Source organism: Catharus ustulatus, chromosome 1 (genome assembly GCF_009819885.2).
Source record: "Catharus ustulatus isolate bCatUst1 chromosome 1, bCatUst1.pri.v2, whole genome shotgun sequence".
NCBI lineage: Eukaryota > Metazoa > Chordata > Aves > Passeriformes > Turdidae > Catharus > Catharus ustulatus.
In genome coordinates this window covers 44,393,655-44,413,761 of record NC_046221.1, presented here as the reverse complement: position 1 = coordinate 44,413,761, position 20,107 = coordinate 44,393,655, and the positions used below count along the sequence as shown (strand labels likewise).

At 44.2% G+C, this 20,107-nt stretch overlaps 1 protein-coding gene across 1 annotated transcript in view; it reads right to left on the bottom strand.

Annotated features, from left to right (window-relative positions):
• Nucleotides 1-1,275: 1,275 nt before the first annotated feature.
• The window catches only part of SH3BP5 (SH3 domain binding protein 5), a 53,400-nt gene continuing 34,568 nt past the window's right edge, over nucleotides 1,276-20,107 (bottom strand). The window contains exons 5-9 of the mRNA XM_033061717.2: nucleotides 12,838-12,968; nucleotides 8,936-8,978; nucleotides 6,852-7,071; nucleotides 3,416-3,676; nucleotides 1,276-2,738 (exon numbers count right to left, since the gene is read on the bottom strand). Of these exons, the coding sequence (XP_032917608.1) occupies nucleotides 2,557-2,738; nucleotides 3,416-3,676; nucleotides 6,852-7,071; nucleotides 8,936-8,978; nucleotides 12,838-12,968 (837 nt within the window). The 3' untranslated portion in view covers nucleotides 1,276-2,556. The remainder of the gene's footprint in view (nucleotides 2,739-3,415; nucleotides 3,677-6,851; nucleotides 7,072-8,935; nucleotides 8,979-12,837; nucleotides 12,969-20,107) is intronic.

Below are 20,107 nucleotides of genomic sequence, written 5' to 3'. Positions count from 1 at the left end.
ATCATGTATACTTTGATACAACAGAGGCTTATTTTTATACCCATGAAGGCAGCTACCATCATGTTACACTTCAGAATCCATGAAGAGCTTAAGTAAAAAGTAACTGGTCATTTGCTTGTACTCTACAGCAATGTATGTTCATTTAAGTCTGTCATATTTATAATTATGGCTTTATGAAGTTTAAAATAAAATGAGTTTTCCATTAATTTATTAGACACACAATTGTGCCTGTCTGCTTGCACGTTTGAAGGGTGATTTATCTGCCAAGTCTGGGGCTGCACCATGAGCTTTCAGCAACTCTTGCAGCAGTGGTAGAAAAGGAAGGGCAGAGTGGCTTCCACACCCTTTCACAGTTCCAGATCAATGGTTTTACTCAGCTGGGAGCTGAACCTGATCAGGATATAGGCAAGGCACACACAGAAAATTAACATTGTACCCAAGTGTGGGAAGTTTGCGTTTCCAGTTGGAATGGGCAAGATGAGAAGAAATTTGATAGCAAGAGAGGTTAAAAAAAAAAAAAATCACCACCAAAACAACGATCCAAAGAACGCAGGAAAATATAACAGATTGACTGGGAGGTCTACAAAAGTGAGATTCAACCACAAAGGCCTCTGCTAGTTTTTCTAACTCAATGCAGCACAGACAATAGCTCAGCTATGAAAGTTTAAGTAAGATAAGAACACATACAGTGTGGCACTCTTATACTGCTTTTCATATTTAATACTGTCTATCCCAGCTTTTTCCCAAGTAATGGTCACATCAGAAGTTGGAACTACAGATTTCTTTTGTAAGCATGTTCTGGGCCTGGGAACTGCTGGCAGTTTCAGCCTTAAGGTCTTCAGAAGATGTAAACATATAAACGTCCAACACAGTTACTGCTTAACAGCTCTAACATGATGAATCTATGTTTTCATGAAAACAGGATTATTTGCCTACAATTCTGCAGAGCTTTACAGCAAATTTCAGCAGCATTATATACAGAGGTTTTATGAAACAGAATACCTCCCTCTTCCTGCACACCAAGGGGGTTTTGGAGAACCTAACTACAGCTCCAGTCTTGTGGCACAGTTCAGAATACAAAGTGAGCCACATGTGCAGCAATTGGGAAGCTGGAAAGAGGCACCAGTTGCCCACGTACCACAGTGGATTCTAACACCAGTTGCAACTTCAGCCTGCAGTCTTCAGCTGGAAGTGGATAGTTGGAGGCTAAACTTGCTGTGGGAGAAGATTTGGTTCCTAGCACTTGAGATAAACTTCATTTGCACAGACTCAAAATGTGGAAAACAAAAATGTTTACTGTAGTGTGAAGAATCTTACATTAACTTTGAGAATAGATACACAAGCTGTGGCAGGGATGAAATACAACAGGACTGCAAAAACATAGAATAGAAAATACTTTGGGCAATACTAAGATTCCCATCAAATTAACAATATAAACTGACATTTTAGATAAAATGGTGCTTTCAGAAATGCTTAGTCACCAAAACTGAAGAGTCCTAGGATTTTTACTACCACTTATTAGCATAATTATCAGACACTACTACTGCCTAACAGCTGCTGGCAAAACATGCCCCATGCCCTTTCTAGTTTTACTGAACACTGTCTAGGGCATACTAAAATCCCAAGTCCCTTAACAGTTATAAACCCCCACACAGTACAACCTACAGAGAAGCTTAAGAACACATTGTCAATCTACACTGGCATTTCCTTTTCTTCATGCATATTTCAAGGGCAAACCCCCTTATCATAATCATCCTGAAAACATCTATGACTCCCATTTTTGAGGAAAAAAATAAAACAAAATAAAAAACACTTAAAGTGCTGAAAAATAATACTTCACTTCTCAGGGAAGCAGAAGGGCAAGGGGCCAATCAACTCTTTTTGGTCACTGCAATCACCTGCGGAGTCCAAGCCAGACTTGGGAAGGTGTCTGGAAAGGGCCTCCCACTGCTGGGCATTGCCATCCCCTTCCTGTCATCCATCTGTTTTATAGGCTTTTAGAGGCATCACTCATTTTATCCTTTCTGTGAGCACCAAGGGGAGAGTGAAGGCTTTCAGACCCCACACATGCAACAGCTTTCCTCTATACAAAATATTTCTACAGTTTCAGCATAATACAGACCAATACAGATGTTTAAATATTATTCCATTTGTACTCAAGAGATTGGTTGTATCTAAAGAGAATTTCATTCTACAAAACCGAAGCCAAACCGCTCTCTGCAAAAGTCTGGCTTGAATTTCAGGCCCCCAACTGGCATGAATTTACATGGGAACATTATTAGTTATTGCTTCAGCCAGGCTGCTACAAAACAATTTACAAAGTCTGTGAAATATGAACACATCTTAAACATTTGATAACTCGTCCGGCCTACAAAGGATTTACTGAATAAAAACTTCAGCCCTCCACATCAATTAAACTTCTTAGTGCATTTTTAAATTCTCAGAGTAAACGCTTAAGATTTGGCATATATTATTGGCACAACGTTCTTCAAACACTTAGAAGTTCATGTATAAATATTTAGACTCCCATTATTCAGGACGGGGCACAAGAAGGCCTCAGCCAATCTGGGCAGCTTTCCTGCCCGTGCATATTCCCTCTTTGATTTTCATGCACTGAAGGGAGAGCTGCTTCATTCGGTTATCCAGAGCCAGCCCTTCACTGGAGCTGCTCCTGGTGCTGCTCCTATTCTTGTTCACTCTGTCGCTTGTCTTGTTCTCAGCCCCTTCTGCCCTATCCCCTGCAAAGAAAGGATTAAATTGGACGTTAAACCCGGATTTCATTCTGCAAGTTAAGCTTTAAGCAGGTGCCTCTGCAGCTTCCTTTGCCAAAGCACATAAGTTACAGGAGCAGGAGCAAGAAGCTTTGACAAAGCCAAGCTGGCCTTTCAAGCCATGCTCATTTTGTGCACTGCATCAGAAAATCAGAACAGCCTTAGGATGGAGCAGACAAAGGCAGTGGTAATCCTCTAGTTTGAATTAGTCAATCAGGGCTGGCACAGCCTGCAAGAAGCTCCTTCTGGAAAGTTTTTTTTTTGTGAGGATTTTGGTTGGGTTTTTTTGGTTGTTTTTTTTTCTGGAAAGCAAGATTTTCAAAAAGCAGTAATTTAAATAAATAAACTCAGATTTTCCTCCAAAGAAATGTACCATGAGAATCCCACTGATCACTTATTTAGCGAGAAATCTCAAACCCCTGCATCAAGACAGAACTGGGGAATGTTCCCAGCCAGGAGAACAGTAATTAACAGACATCACTGTTAGCTTTGAGACACAGAGCATTCCACAATTGCCTTCCCCAAAGAAGCGACAAGCAGTTCAGAGCATTCCCTGGCATATGCCATGGGGAGCTGGGATGGTTTTCCCGCTCCCTTTATGAAGCTGAAAAACACTGGCCCAGGACATATCCAGCTGTGCCTACCTCTTTCAGCTTCACACTCGGGGGAGGAGGCCCCACTGCATTCACTCCGGGGGCCCAGGACAGGGAAGATCATCCCAAACTCAGAGAGGGAGACAGGGCTGGGCAGATCCAGGCTTCCAGGTCGTGTCGCAGGAGGAAACTGAGTGGGCACCTCACAGGGACTTGTAGGACCAGAGCTGAAGCTGGACACTGACTGAGTTTCTGAATCTTCTTCGGACACAAAGCTGCTGCCATTATCATCCTCAAACACTTCTGAAGCCACTGCAATGTTCAAAGTATATTCCTGTTAGTAATTCAGCCTCCCCTTCTACACCTTCCCAGGCAAAGGCAGTTTCTCAGGTTTGCATCTCCCACACATGAACACACTGCTAACTCATGAGCTGCCCCCTGTGGTTTTCTGTCCCCTGTGCAAAGCCTTAGCCTGGTTCTGCCCTGAGGAGCACCACACCTGCCAGCCAGGCCATGCAAAGCCAGCTCTGCAGTAGCTACTGCTCCTCATGCGAAGAAGCTCTGGGATTTTTAGTGGCCCTGCTGGCCTTGTTCACTCATGGTGATCAGTAGACAACTTAGGTTAGAGCCTAATTCCCTGTGTCTGCCTCCTTCAGCACTATCTTAATCCCAGCACAGCCTCCTGGTTATTTAAGGTGCTAATTAGAAAGACATCCCAAAATTTCTCTTTCAATGAGGATCATCAAACATCACCAAATTAAAAAAAAAATAACATATATTCTTTTCCCTGCTTGTGTTGGCTCAGATCTGAATTCTAATTAAAGCAAACCCACTCCAAACTGTCTGTCTAGATTAAGCTGCAGGGTCCTTACGAATAAGCACAGGAGAAGTCCATTAAAGAAGGCTCCATTTTGTGCAAGACAAGGGTGTAGATTTTGCTGGAATTCAACACGCTTCAGAGGCTCATTGCAGGATGGGGACCAAAGACTTCTGCACACATGCAGTCCCACTGGGATCAGAAGGTTCTCTACACACGTCAGCCTCTACACCACACAAGTGTGTGCTGGAGTCCCAGACACAGCAGGACACCCACAGTGACCTGACGTTATCTTCAATTCCTCCTCTTTGTGATTCCTGCCATTGTTAGCGAGGCTCAGAATCACCTTGGAAGAGCAGCAGGAGCAAAGCAGCAGCATTAACAAAATGGCTCAAAGGAGAAGTTTCAAAGAAGTTCTTCTGTCACCTTGGCAGCCTGGGGCTCGCAGGCACCACTTGGACATGAAGGTGCCAACAGAGGCTGCTGCTGCCATGGTTATGGCAGAGATGTTCAGCCTCTTCCTGCTGGACTTGCAGATTGCAGAACTGCACTTAACACATTGCAAAATTAACCCAAAAGGCTTCAAACATAAGATAGATAACATTATCCATCTTCCTGACTCCTCCCCAGGGCACTTCACACTCGGAGACAGCTTTTCTTGTGGTTTAGGTTTTGCTGTTTTGTTTTTAATGAAGTCAAATCTAAGACTGCAGAGGGGCCTTTCTTCTCACTTGTTGTGTTTCATCAATATATGGTGAGCAGTACAGATAACTTTGCAGGGGGCAAAAGCAATAAAAGATTTGGCAAAAAAGACGTTGCCAATTAGAGTCCTCTGCTTGGCAAGAAGCACTGACATCAGGCAGTCTACAAGCGGCACAACTTAAATTGTAGCCTCCTTTTCACATCTAAATTCACCGCAATGCACAAAAGCATCTGCAAGGGCCAAGAAACTCTTGCTGATGATGAGGTGTTTTACCCAACTCTGGCAGACAGAATCAAGATATAAGGATTTTGGTGGAAAGCTCCCCCCATATTACAATGAGAACTTAATCCAGGCTATTTTATTATTTAATCCAGGCTGCTACTCCTGCTCTGTCATAACCCAGTTCTGTGTTGGCATCACACAAAAGCTGATGTCCTTCCACTCATGTCAGACTGTGCAATTCAAAAAGAGGGATGAGCCTGCACTGCTGTTCCTTGACTGCAGCCTCAGCAGCAGCCAGGGGAGCCAGCAACTAATATTAATTAATACTAACTTTCCTGGCTCTTTCTGCCCCTATATCCCAGGTCCCTGTGTCCTTCAGCACAAAATACCCTCAAACTCAGTTACACCTAAGGCTTTCAGGAGGCCTTCTGCATGAGGAGGGGAACATGTGGGTATCTGAAAGAGGCAATTCCTGCCTAGGTTGGAAAGGACCAACCTCAGGAATTAAGGGTGGCAGAAGGTAAGCAGCCATACTGAAAGATAGCTGCATCAGCTGTCCAGACACAGCACTCACTCGCTGCTGCAAGTCAGGTCCCAGCCTGCACAGTACTGAGCGAGAGAGTTCCAACACATCATGCAGAAGTTCTCACCATTGCAGAGGGTGGAGGCCAGCCCAGGGCTGCCTCCCAGCTCCCACGCTCACACAAGGCGGTACCATGGACCTACAAGGCCTCAGTGTCAGTACACACTGGTATCTATGGGGAAATTGCATCTTCTGCCTTTGGGCACCAGGGTTGTGCAATCATGAACTCCTGCAATCCTGACCTAGACTTTTCCCCTGCAGAAACGAAGCTATAATGCAAATTAAACTGGAATTTGTGGGACTGGACAACAAGAAAAAGACTTTCTGCATCAAGAAGGGGAAAAAGTGTCCAGGAAGGAGGCAAAATTAGGCCACATGCAATGTCCATCTATCCACTTTCACCCAGAGCCAGGAAAAATGCAAACTCACCATACAACACATGGGGTTGTGAGTCACTCTGCAACACAAGGTCCCCACATGCCACCAGAAATCAGAGGTTACCCTGCTTATTTGGAGCTTCCTTGGAGGTTGTTGCTGTCACCCATTTCTCCTACAAAGCCCCTCAGCACACTGCAGCAGCATATTGCTGCTTCCTCACTTCCCTTGTTCACAGCACACATGCTCTGCTGAAATCACACCTTGGCAAAAGACTCTGCAGCACAAAGGAGCTTATCCTTACACGTTTCCATTGAGCATGACGCCTTTCTGTACTACTGTAGCCACAACCTCAGCTCCCTCTGCCACACGCCCAGCACTGGAAGACAAGGACTTGATCCAAAAGTTCTGTTCCCAGACTGGCTGAATGATCTATGACAGCCTGTGACCACCCCAGGTGAGTCACTGCCAGCGGCACCATTGGATTAAAATTAGACGCACACTCTGAAGTGTGTTAATTTTGCTTCTTTCATACAGCACTGTACAAAAAACTACAGGGATGTTAAGGGAATGGCTGATGCACTTTAACTCATTACCTTTTCCCTTGAAAATTGGCTATTAAAGAATGTAATCAACTCCTGCAATAACAAGAAGCATCACAACTTAGCCACAGTCCCACAAGAGCCAGCAAATTTCAAAATTGCAGAATACACAGAGCAACCCTAACGTCAGCATTTCTTACGATGCCCATGGGATATTCCCAAGCACGACAGTGTTCTGTACTCACTGGAGATGGTGTCTGACTCTGCTTTACTTGCTGACAGGTCTTCCACAGAGGTGTTGCTCCCCTCGGCACCCACGCCACATCCTCGGGGCCCCATGGCAGTGGACCTTCTCCTCTCATGAATCTCATCTGAGATCATCTCCAGATTTTTCAAGGCAGTCTTATACTCTCCCTTTGCCAGGGCCAGTTTGGCCTGCAGGTCATCCACTGTTTTCTTCAGTTGCTAACAAGGGAGATAGGTATTAGATGGACTTTCAAAAAAGGATTAGATGGACTACAAACAAAGCACAGCACACAGTTCCCAGCCAAGCACAAACCAGGGCTGGTATCATGGGAACAGGAGAGTTTAGAATTCAGAAACACCCTGGCACAAGCAGGGGCACTTGTGGAGGAGACAATAGCAAGGGAACCAGGGCCTGGGACTGCCTCAGGAGTGTGGTCATGGCCCATGGCTAAGCACATAACAGAAGTCCTGTTAAGATGCGAACATGCAGGATCTCTCCTTAACAGGAATGCAGCTCTCAGCTATGTCACTGCTTTTCCTACAACCACCCCTAAGGTTTGCTGGCAGCCCCTGTCTGCAGGGCACACCAGGGCTGGGGGTCACCCCTGAAGGGGCTGAGCCTCACTCTCTGCTGAGCAACAAACTCATAACTTCTGCTCACTAAACCTGCAGAGCAGAAACCAGCAAACCTCAAACCCTGACAGCTGTAACACAGCAGTTCCTGTGTCTCCAGGCACAAACACCACCCTACAGCAAGGGCAAGAGTGTTGAACATCCTATTTCCCACAGGGGAAACACTGCTTGTGTGTCTATAGCTCTCTCAATGCTGCTTTTTTTTGTGCATTAGAAGCAATCTGTTCTTTTTTCATAGAGTTTACACAATCACCTTGCTTCAGGAGGGCATTGAGCAGCTGCCACAGAGATGCAACAGGCCCACAAACAGTGCGCCTTTGCCCATGGAAAAAAGGGAATTTCTCAAAAGCTGCTTCTAGGAAGCAAGGATTATTGGGCTGGCATCCAGCCCAGGGCAGGCAAGGCAAAGCAGAGGAACAGAGGCCACCCAAGCCTGGAACCTGGCAAGGAAAACGGTGCACACCAGAGTCTCTGAGGCTTGCAAAATGCTGCTGAATCTCAGGCAGCCAAAGAAAGGGCTCACAAAACCTTTGTGGGATATGCCTTGCATCCTAGACAAGAAATGGGAATCCTTTTCTAGATAGACTCCTACCGATCCAGCATCCCACTGGAGCCTTCGGCACCCATGGCCAGCAGTCCAAGGCAATGAGCTCCACTTAAACCCTGTGCTCATCCCACACAACAACAGCAGCAGCCACTACCCTGCAACTCTGAGGAGCCAGGCTCCCAGTTCTGGGGGCCACGTGCAGCAGAAGTCACTCAAGTAGAAACAGAGTTATTCTTGCATTTGAATTTGTAGGGTTACTCTGCCCTTCCATCCCTGGGCAGCTCCAAGACTGGTTGTAATAGCGGGGATTTAGATATGTTACCATCCCACACAGAATTGCCATGCCCACCCCAGGGCCTTGTGTCCTGCAAGGCATGTGCTGTGCCCAAGCACTGGCACAGCAGAATGCAGTGCAACAATGCCAAAAAACCCTGGAAGCCTATCCAGCCAAATCCCAAATCCCTCTTACACCAAATCCCTCTTATGTCAGAAATTCACATCTGCATGATATTTGAGCAGGTTACTTATTCTGTTAATTGGTCCAATCAGTGAACCTAAAACAGCACCCCAAATACAGTTAAACAGTCTGAAGCATAAAACATAGAGGGGAAAAATGAAACCCACAACAAACAAATAAATCCCAGACACATTAAACTACAAGAAACAAAGACAGTCAAACTGCACTCTTTTGGTTCTGACAGAGTTCAAACACTCTTATTTCACACAAGAAAACAAAGACTCTCTTACTCTTTTATCTTTAAAATGTGCTTAGCAAATTGCTCAAGAGGTTTTGAATTAGTTTTGTATAGAAACACAACATAGTTGTTGGAGCACTTTAGATGTAATTTCAGTATTTACTGTAAGCAGTAAAGAGTTTCAGATGGATCTGAATTACATACGTACCTCTAGTTGGACATAGTACTTTGCCTTGAGTTCAAAATAAGGTCTGTGGGAAAACAAAGAACAGTTGTTTACAATCACTGGGACTGAATGCAGTGTACTGGCGTGGGAGTTGCTCTGTTTGTAGCATTAACACACGTATTTCATGTATCACTGCAATCCCAAGAGACCACTACCCAGATGATGGAACACCTACACATACTCGGTGTCTCTCTCTTATTCTCTAATGCATCTATTTCTCATGGGTCTTTTGACCTAAATACAAATTGCAACATTCCAGTTTTTGGAGTTGACAGCATAATTCCTCCAGGCCTAGATTCTGCAAGATATTTAAATGTAACATCCAGCTTCAGGCATAGGCATCCTCTCTGTACCCAGCTAATTTCTGAGCCCACGGCACATGTAAATTCCTACAGAAGGTGAACCTGCTCCATGTTCAGGTGTGAGGGTAGAGGGGCAGTTCTTGGGATTTTCAGTGAAGGAGAGGGTGTGAAGAGAGGTCAGAGCACCACACACAAGGGCACAGCACTTCCCAACAATGGCCCACCAGGCACTTCCCTAAACTTGCTTGTAGGTTGCAAGAGGACAGGGGTACAAGAGGTGCAGGACAAAGCCTAGAAAACACTTTCTACCCTCAAAGTTTTGAAGCCCACAAGACAATATCATCTGATACAACACTGAGCAGGACAAGTTAAAGAAAAAAAACAAAACCACAAAAATAAAAAAGCCCACTTATTTCAGCAGGGCTCACTACCCTCCTACCCTTTCAGAAGCTCTCCTGGAAAGCAGGGGAGAGATAAACAATCAGATACAGCTTTACATGAAATAGAATGTGAACTACACTGGTTGTGTTTCTACCCTGATAGTAATGCTCTTCTGAGCTGTAAACCCTACTGCAGCTGCATTCTGGACTGTGCACTAGAACTCAGGAGTGTGAAACTCTGGCTTTCTGATCCTATGTTCTTGAAGGGTTGAATTCACTACACAGTCACGCGCAAAATAACTGAGTTGTATTTCCATACGAGTAGGTTATTTCCAGCTCTGATATTTTTAAGCACCCTTCCACCATCACCAGGAGCACATAGCCAAGTATTAATGTTTCCAGTGACACCAATCCAGCCAAAATGCACCTCTGCCTTCCCTTAGTGGGACATCACCCTGCCAAAGGCTACACAGATGCACCTGCCAGGCCAAATAAAACACTGCAGCTGAGACTTTGGATCCAACAGATAAAGGACTCCTACAGCCGTACCCCAAAGCACTAGTAATACACAGATACTGACAGAATGGTGTTGCAGGGAAACACACACAGGGAAAGCAGTGAAACTCATTCACCTCAAATGACCTGATTCTCAACCTTCCTTAACCTGGTGAAAGTTGGGAGGGAACAACCAGACTTGAGTCCTAAGCTTCCCACCAGCTTCCACAAGCCTTGGGAAAAGTCCCCTCTCTATCAGCAACAAGCACACGTGTGTTTGCACGGTATGAAAAAGCAATACATACATGCAGGTGTGTGTATACACAAATACATACACGTGCACATAGGAGCAGGAATGTTTACTTGCACTCCTCAGCTGCACAAGCCTGACATGCAGGAGCTCGCACACAAACACTGCTCACTCATGGCTCACACACAGCCAGGCACCTGATGCCAGCAGGAACCAGGGCACTGGCAGGGAAGGCACTGCCATGTCCTGGGGTCACTTCATTCCCTGACATCCTCACTGTAACCAGTGAGGGCAGGTCTGTAACTCAGCAGGGCGGGAGAAATGCTCACTGATGCCAGCAGTGTCCTACATCAGCGGCTGGCTGAGCCCAGGGCACTGCACAGACAAAGTGCTTTTCAAGCTGGTCACAGGAAAAGCAAAAGGCAATTTGCCCAAGTCACCAGAGCAGAAAGTGACTTCCAAAAACCAGCTAACACAGGCGAGTTCATTATCCTAGAGCTCAGAGGCACTGAGCCAGAAGATCTGGTAACTGTTAAGAACATGCAGCCGTATGCACATTCATAGATCACAAGCAAGTAAGCACCCAAAAACTAAATTAAAAGCAACACCAAAACAAAACCATCCAATAATCCTTTGTTCATCAACTTTACACAGCAAATCATCCAAATGACTTTCCTCCAGGATGTCTTGCTTTCAGAATAGTAATGCTTTAAGCATCTTAATCCCAACTGAAGTAAGGAGCAAATGCAAATCATTTTCTGCCCAAAAAAGAGCAACTCATTCAGTGTGTCTATCCACAAGTTTAAAGAGAAGATGAACAAAAGGCCAGAAAGGCATAAGTGTTACAGCCAGTGCTCCCACACCACCCAGGGAGAAGGTCAGAGCAGGATGGTGGCATTAAATCCCTCCTGAAAGGCAACTAGAGGCCATCTACACTCTACAATACAAACAGCTGCAAATTCAGCAGCCTCATTTCCCAATTTCTGTAGCCACTTGACAGCACTGATGTTTTCAACACAGTTGCAATTTTCCTTTATGTGAAAATTGCAATGCTGGGAGACGACTGACCTTTCCATCACCCCAATACAGCATAACTTCAAAGACATCCACGACTATTTGTGCTATCAGGCATCTTTCACGTCAGTACTAGGTTAGAAGTGGCATTTCTGTAAACCCTTTATTAAAGGGTCTCCAAAATACCCTACCCAGCTAGTTCACACTGCAGTCAGCCCTGCTGCGAGACAAAGGAATACACTGGGATCCTTCCACAGAAGTAGAAAACAGATTGGCCTGAGGAAAACGACACAAGACACCCCTCTTAGGGTAGCTCCAGCAAAGAAATGAAAACTCAGAGGCATGTCACACAAGAGGCAGCTGGGACACCAGGCTCCACACCATCATAAAAAGCTACGCAGGACCCACTGACAACTTAATCATGGTCTTTATTTTAAACCTTATTGCAAGGAAGGAACTCCCAGCAGCCAAAACTATTCTCAGACATTGCCCTTATCCAGAGGAATCTGTCATTTTTGATGTGATTATGGTTTTCACAGCCCCTGTGCAGTGCTAGACAAACAGCATGCAGCTCATTCTAGGAAGTCACACTACTACACTGTTTCAGCAAACATGCTTGAATCCTGCTTGAGAAGTGCTAATCCTTTCTTGAATTGAGCAAACACTAATCAAAATAGATTTTTAGGTGACCGATTTCACCAAAAAGTCATTTTTAGATGGAGGGGATTAAAAGCTAAATACAGCAAGCAGATTGTTTAGACAAGCCACAGTCTGGAAATATTAAAAAAAAAAAAAAGGACTGTGAAATATAAAGAGGATTAAGAATGCAAAATTTTAAACAGGTTCTGAGCAAAAAGCTGTTTCACTTCTCTGCAACAGAGCCAAACTGCATCGCAAATGAAGACACAATTATTAATGACATGAACTGCTTAGCTATGCCTTCTGAAGGGTGTTTCCCTTCCCCAAGAACAGCTCTCACACAGCTTTGCCATGGCAGCAGCAGGAAGGAAGCAAGCCTCGTGTAAAGCACCTTACACCCATGCAGTCTTTCAGCTGTCACTTGCTTTGTTGCTCTCCTAACTAAAAATAAGAACTGTGATCAATCCTAGGCTGTGAAACATGCACACAGAGCTCTGCAGACAGCACCTGGGTGGAACCCATGTGCCTGTTCCTCAAATCACACACCACCAAGGAGTTCAGTGCATTAGAACAAGACCGAGATGCTGCTTGGAAAAGGTTTCTTATCCCATGTAGTTCACCAGTCCATCAAGTCAGGTGTTTCAAATGACATTTAGGATGACAAGGACAAATACCAGTACCAATTGTGCTGTGAGGCTGCTACACACAGAGAGCAATACATTTTCACAAGTTAAAAAAAGCCATAGACTGAGTATTTCCCCCAAACAGCTTTCACCACTACTCCTCTCCAAACGTAAATCATACTTTGATTTATTGATGGCTCTTTTCAGCTTCTTCTCCAGTTGTTTCATCCTTCCCATGGCAGCATTGTATTTGGCTGCAGTCTCTTTGTGAACCAACTCACTTCTCGTTTTGGTCTGTTCTGCCTCCATGACCTTCAAGAGGGGGAGAAAAAACAGTTTGAGTGGCAAGACATAATGATCCACTTCTTATCATTTCAATTAACAGCAACTTTATAATCTCTCCAATCAGCTCATGTCAGGAAAGTGAGGGTATAGGAAAAAAAATTATGACAAAGGCGTTACAGAGCCTTTCACATAATCCCTCTTACAGGAAGTTAAGAAGACCCTCAGCTTTTGGAATCATCCATTTTTTTAGCCCAGTTAGATATTCACAAGTGGAGCAACACTAGCAGAAGTCATCCAGTTAGACTGAAGGGCAACGTTTCTGTTTCCTCCTGTTTCTCTCCCAGGAACGTGAATTTCCCAGCAGAGAGCTCTCAGGTTGCTCAGCTCCCAGCTGCACCCCCACTGCTCTGGAAAGGGCTGAACAGCAATCACAGGAGAGGGAGGACTCAAATACAGTTTGGCCTGAATCACCAGTCACTAGAAAATTGTGTGTCCAAGATGGCTTTTGTCTTGAGACGGCTGACGTACCTGAAATCACAGTTTCAACACTGAAAATGCAAAGGTCCAAGCCCTGAGCTGACACCCCCACTATGCAGACAAGGAGAGTCATGCTGATGACCAGCCCCCTATCCTCATGTATCAATGTACCCATAACACAAGTCTGATAAGGAGTGGCTGAAGGAGCTGGGGGTGTTTAGCCTGGAGAAAAGGAGGCTCAGGGAGACTTTACTGCTCTTTACAATCCCCTGAAAGGGGGGTGTAGCCAGATGGGAATCAGCCTCTTCTCCCCAGTAACAAGCTACAGGAAAGAGGAGAGGGCTTCAAGTTGATCAAGGGGAGGTTTAGATTGAATATTAGGAAAAATTTTTTCACTGTAAGAAAATGTTGTCAAGCATTGGGAGAGGGAAAGTAAATGTCTCTCCATTAGCTTCACTGCTGGCATCCAACACCCAAGCTTTCCCAGTAATTTTATCCAGGGTACTTTTATTGTCCAAATTTGAGATGTCAAAGGTATAAGTCAGAAAATGTGTTTTATTTAGTGCACTAGCAGCCAAGATCCAGACAGGGAGGTGACTGATTTTTTTGAAGTCAGAAAGGTGGTGACACCTCTTTTTTGGTCTGGAAATGAGGTGAAAGCAAGCAATTTTTTTAAGTTTCTTGTTTTGCAGCTATGAAGGGATTCATACAAAAAAATGGTAGGACTTGATTTTCTCCAGTACTGGATTTTGAAATGACTCAACTGTGATACCAACTACTCCACAACTTCAGGTAAATTTGCTACACCTGGCTCTCACCACCAGACTACACATCTGAGCTCTCATATGCAGAGAGAATACTCAAAATATCTTGATTTTAAATAACTTCACCGACAAAGTTCTAATTTTTTGAAAAAGTGTGCTAGTCCTCCCAACCTTCAGCATGAACTGAACAAGGAAAAGAGATGGTCAACTCTGACTGACTTGGATCACTGTTCTCTCGGAAAAACTCATATCATCCTTTCTGATGCCTAAATAAAGGAGTGAAACTGCCAATGCCATCAGCATCAACTCAGAGCTCTTGCTAATACAACTGGACGCCACTTTTTGCTGATCTGCACACACCACTCATTAAAAAAGGAATTGCTGCAGAACTTTAAACTATGAGAAATAAAGATTTTCAAAGGATCTTTTGATCAGATATAAAATAATACACTCAACTCCAACACTCCTCAATTTTTTCATATATATAAGGCATCCATTTTCAAAGAAAGGAAAAGAGAAAAAAAAAATCTATCAGGCTCATAACATATTCTCTTCTGCATCCTGAAAAATAAACTGCAGCCTCTCATCTCAAACAACTATTTCAAAGCCAGTTGGTGCAATGACTTGCCTTAGTGAAACATGTCAGACAAGGCTGGTTTTAACGTGGAAGTCTCTTAAATTAAACTGCAGTCTCCAAAGACTGCACAGAAGGTGGTTCATCTTCTTTCTAGTGTGGCAAGGAAACTGCAATTTAAAAACGCCGTAAGCTACAAAATAATGGAGCAACTGGAATTTGCCAATGCTCAGTTACATGTCAGTCCCTCACATTCTTGGAGCAAAATTAGCATAAACTTTGATATCTGGGATAAATCACATTATAAGTACAACCAACACCAGGGTCGTAAAGCAGGTTAGGTGTCCAGTATTGTGCTGATTTTTCAAATGTTTCATCAAGCATCACAGAAATGCTGAACCCTGCAGGACTAGGATTTGAGGATGACAGATTGCAAATGCCTCAAAATATCTGACAAAATGTGGAATTTGCTGCCAGTCATATATAGTAACGTTCATTACCTTTTCCAGAAAGAAAGGGAGAAAAAAGGCTATATACTTCACCCTTTTGAGAAATCAGTGATGTAAGAAAATCTCTCTCCCTCCCACCCTTGTTTTTCTGTGGGAATTCTGTCCTCATGCTCACATTATCCACACAAGTCTGCAGAGACAGCCTGTCTCCCTTTTTCTGGGACAGCAGCTCAAGTTGCATGCCTGAGGCTGAGGATATTACCTGGGGGATTGTAAGGTACCTCTGCAGAGATCCATCACCTGTCAAGATGCACTAAAGCACTTCATTCAAACAAGAAGTAAAAGAGAGATCATTCACCCCTCCACAAAAGCCAAATGGAGAAGTCCAGTCCCATTTAAATGAGTCCACCAGGGGTGGCAGGCAGAAACAAACTGCAAATGATGCTGTCACCTCTGCAGCTGGGAAGTTCAATGTAAGACCAGTTAAGAAAACTCCTCGCCTCCTTAAGAAACCTTAAAAAAGACAGGTAGGCTTGTGTAGGAAAGAAGTACTTTTTATTAGAGCTAATAATGCATTTGGTGAAAAAATTGCAATGCCATAGGGACTTGTAAACAAGTTCTTGGTCACAGTTCCCAGATAAGCTGGTTTGTCTAACCCAAGTGAGTGCTTCTGCCACCCACCTTGCCTTGTAGGTGCTCCTAAGCCAGCACAGATGCAACAGCATCACTTAGAAAAAGGCAGGGAAAAAAAGTGAGGATGACACCTCTTCAAACAAAGGCTGCTCAGGACACATCTCGCCTCCTTACATTGTACCTGCCTTTCAGCTCACCCTAGGGTCAGCAGGGGACATACTCTTGGACAAAAACATCCAGAATGGATGAACTTCCAGGATACCTACACAACCTGTCCCTAACTACTGGATCACCTACCCCAGGCAGAACTCACTCTCCCAGGTAGCACAGGCTATAAGATACAAGTAATAGGAAGCAAAACAGGCAAAAATCCCCAACAGAGGGATTGATCAATTCCTCTTCTCTCTTCCCCTACCCTCTACTTCCTACCCAGTTGTCTGGAAAAGGAAGGTCAGTGTAGAGTATATATATTTACCATCAATACTGTACAAGTAGCTTTGTTCCACCCAAAATGTTTCCATAATCTGAAGTAAAAATGGACTCCAGGCAAAAGTTTAGTAATAATAACAGATGCAAAAGAACAATTTTATCAGTATAGTTGAGCAAAGCTGACCATCTAAGCCAGATAATTACAGTAATTTCACAATTACAAGCCACACCATTTTGACTAAAGTTTTGGTCTGTACCCAAAGTGCAGCCTGTAATCCGGAGCGGCTAATATATGAACAATATTCTAAAAGTTGTCAACCCAGAAGTGAGAGCCCGCGGCAGCCCCAAGCCAAGCTGGAGCCCGGCCAGTCCCAGCAGAGGTGGGGCCGGCGGCGTGGCGGCAGGGGCTGGCAGAGCCCGGGCCAGCAGCGCAGGGGAGTTCGACAGTGCGGGGAAGCCCAGCAGAACCGGGGCTAGCAGCATGGGGGAGCTCAACGGTGCGGGGGAGCACGGCAGAGCCGGACCAGGGTGAGCAAATGCGGCAGCAGTGGTGCAGGCGGCAGGGGGGGCGACTGAGCCCAGTGGCAGCGGTGGCAGCACCGCCCGGCCAGCCCCGAGTGGCCCTGCTGAGCGGCAGCACCAAGCTGGGCCACCCGGCCCCGTCAGCAACCATGACTGGGCCGAGCCTGCCTGGCCCCGCCCCGAGCCAGTAAACCCCGCTGTCCCGTGATTCTGTTACTAATTGGCAAATTTGTGAAAGTTGCACGTGGATCCTCGCTATGAACGAAAGTGCGGCTTATATATGGACAAAGACCTAAACGTTGCCGACACCCCAGAAATGTGGCTTATAATCCGTGCGGCTTGTAATCATGAAATTACTGTACTCTGGAGGACTGTTTCTTTCACAAAACATTAAACTTATTGTTCTTCTAGGGGAAGAATTAAAAATAAAAGAGGAAAGAGACAATGCTCTATCAGTAAACCAGGAGGAGAAAATCAACAATACGAGGGATTGCAAAAAATCACTGCATTTCCAGGATAAAGTGACAGAAAGATCAGGACAAGAAAAGATGTGGGTTTTTTGTTGTTTCTTTTACAGACTTCTCCCCCTTTTTCCTCTAGGTTTTTCTAGCTGCAGGAAGTATCTCTCCTCTCTACATCACGAAAGCACCCACACATTTTACACTGACAGATGGTACTTCACAGTGTAATATCAAAGGGAGCTTCACAAGCCAAATTAATCCAAGAGGGAACATGCCTCCTCCCTCTTTACTCTCCCCTCATCCTCTCCTTTTTAAAATGTCTCATGATCAAGAGCCAAAACATTTCTTCTCCCTGCCAGAATTTATGAACTCAACATATCTCAGGAAAGACTATAAAAGCAGAACCTTTTTAAGACTGCAGATTGCATCAACAATTAGAAATTAGCAATTTCTCTTGAAATTCATGAAGGGTCTTCCTTTCTGCTCCAGTTTGTGTCAAACAAGAGGTAATACATCTGTCAGTACTTTCCATTTGTATATCTTTACGAATTATTTTCAACAGGAGCATAAATGTGAAGATCATTTACCTCCATCTCTCCAAAATTCAACATCCTTCAGTCCTTTCACATTACTCTCTTTCATAGCTCTGCTCTCTGCACCTCAAACTGCAGCATTTACAATTCAAGGAATGAACAAGCTGGTACCCACTAGCAAAAACAACATCTCCAAATTCTAAAGAGACACTGCAGTTAACCAAAATCCTGGTAAGCCAATGGCTAAGAGTAGTAGTACTCCTCCTCCCCAGGCAGTTTAAGAGCTCATCAAGCCTGTCTGCATTTTGATTATAATCAACAGAGAATTTATCTTACAATGAACTTGCCCCTCTGGCCACATGAATTGCTCTTCAGACACCACTTACTGATCAGATCACCTTTCACCATAACGAAACTTTTGGCAAGTAATTGTGATACACAGTCAGGCTCTAGACTGGACACCATGAGCTAAATCCCAATCTAAGTGTCATTACACTTCTCAGATCTGTGGAAAAATGGATATTTAGAAAAAAACACAGGACTTTACCCTGAAATACACATCAAGTTAAGAGTAGAAGTGGGCAAAGCACATGCCTGACTTGCAGGATTGCACCATAGTCCAGTGCATCTCTGTTGTGAATATTTAGCTCAAGCACAGACATTTGCAGGTGCATCTTCCCAGGCAGGTAGGCAGGAATCCAGCTCCTATTTATGCTCCCAGACTCCTTTAGAAACACAGCTCAAACTGCAAAGTGCAAAGAAATTTCTGAGTGAAAGCCTGAACTCCATGTACAGTTATTTATAAGTTGCACTGAGTATAAGCCGCACTTCCAGGTGCCAGCAACTTTTCATTCTTTCTCCATACATAAGCCGCACCTGATTATAAGCCCTACGTTACAATACAGAGTGGGATAAAAGGTATCTATTTTATCACCATCTGTTGACGGTGGAGGCAGTGATCCTTATCTCAACAGCAGATATTCTGCTAATGGGCCATCCATTGAAACCAGGCAGGGCATTGTTCTTTTTCTTTTCACAACCCATCCTTCCTCCAGCGAGTCCTTTTCTGCTAATGGCCCATTGAGTCCTACTGTGTGACTGATAAAATTACTTCATCTCATTGGAAGATGCTCCAGCCAGGGGGAAGAGCCCAACATTTCTTACCAAGATTAAAACAGAGGTTTTGGGACACTAAGGGAGCCCCTTTCTCCACCGGACTCCAGAGGAAAACTGGATTTCTCCACATCACCACTGGACCTCTGGAGGGAAACTGCACCTTCTACAGGAGCACTGCTTCAACTGAATCACATCTGTCACTGCAGGAGGATGCAGTCACCATTTAATGGGACTGCTACCAACACCCTGCCTGATGGGGTGTCAGGTTGTACTCTGACTTTGTAAAGGTTTGGAGTTTGTTTCTTTGTAGAACTGTATTTCTATTTTCATTTCCCTAGAAAAGAACTGTTATTCCTAATTCCCATATTTTTGCCTGAAAGCCCCTTGATTTCAAAATTATAATAATTTGGAGGGAGGAGGTTTACATTCTCCATTTCAAAGAAAAGTTCCTGCCTTTCTCAGCAGACACCTGTCCTCCAAACTACAACAGCAACTTTTCATTCTTTGTCCATATATAAGCCGCACCGGATTATAAGCCACACTTTGATTTTGGACCAAAATTTTAGTCAAAATGGTGCGGCTTATAATCGTGAAATTACTGTGTACATGCTGGTTCTGTCTGTTCCATGAACAGAAAGGCTTTCCACTCATTAGCAGCTCACCCAGGAAAAACAAAATTTCAGTTACTCTCCCATTTCGCCTCAGTTGAATTGTATGATTTTCTAGATCAGTGGCTACAAAAGTCTTGTTTACAGAAGCCCAACAGGTTGTCACATTAAAAACAGTGTTAATAGCTTTTCAGATTATCAAGACATCAAAAAGCAATTACAACATACAATCTTTATTTCCTCACAGTGAGGGTCTGGAAACAGCATTTCCTGTTCAGTACCCTGGAATCCAGGTCTTTGTCTATATCCATTAGGTGAAGTGCAAAAGTATCCTGGCAGCACTTCCACACATAGCTGTATAAGAAATAAGTTTCCCATTTGTTCTCTTGCCTACCCTTTTTCTTTATGCTTTCTGTTTATAGTGCTGCTCCAGGGCTCAGATTCGGTTCCAAGTTTCAGATTAATTCATTACAGCCTGCTCCCACTGCCTAAGAACAGCAAATAAAAACACTTCACTGACATTTCTATCAGAAGGAAAACAAATGGATTAGTAGCCCACTTCTAGCATTTAGCTCAGAGGTGCTTTTCTGCACTTGAGTC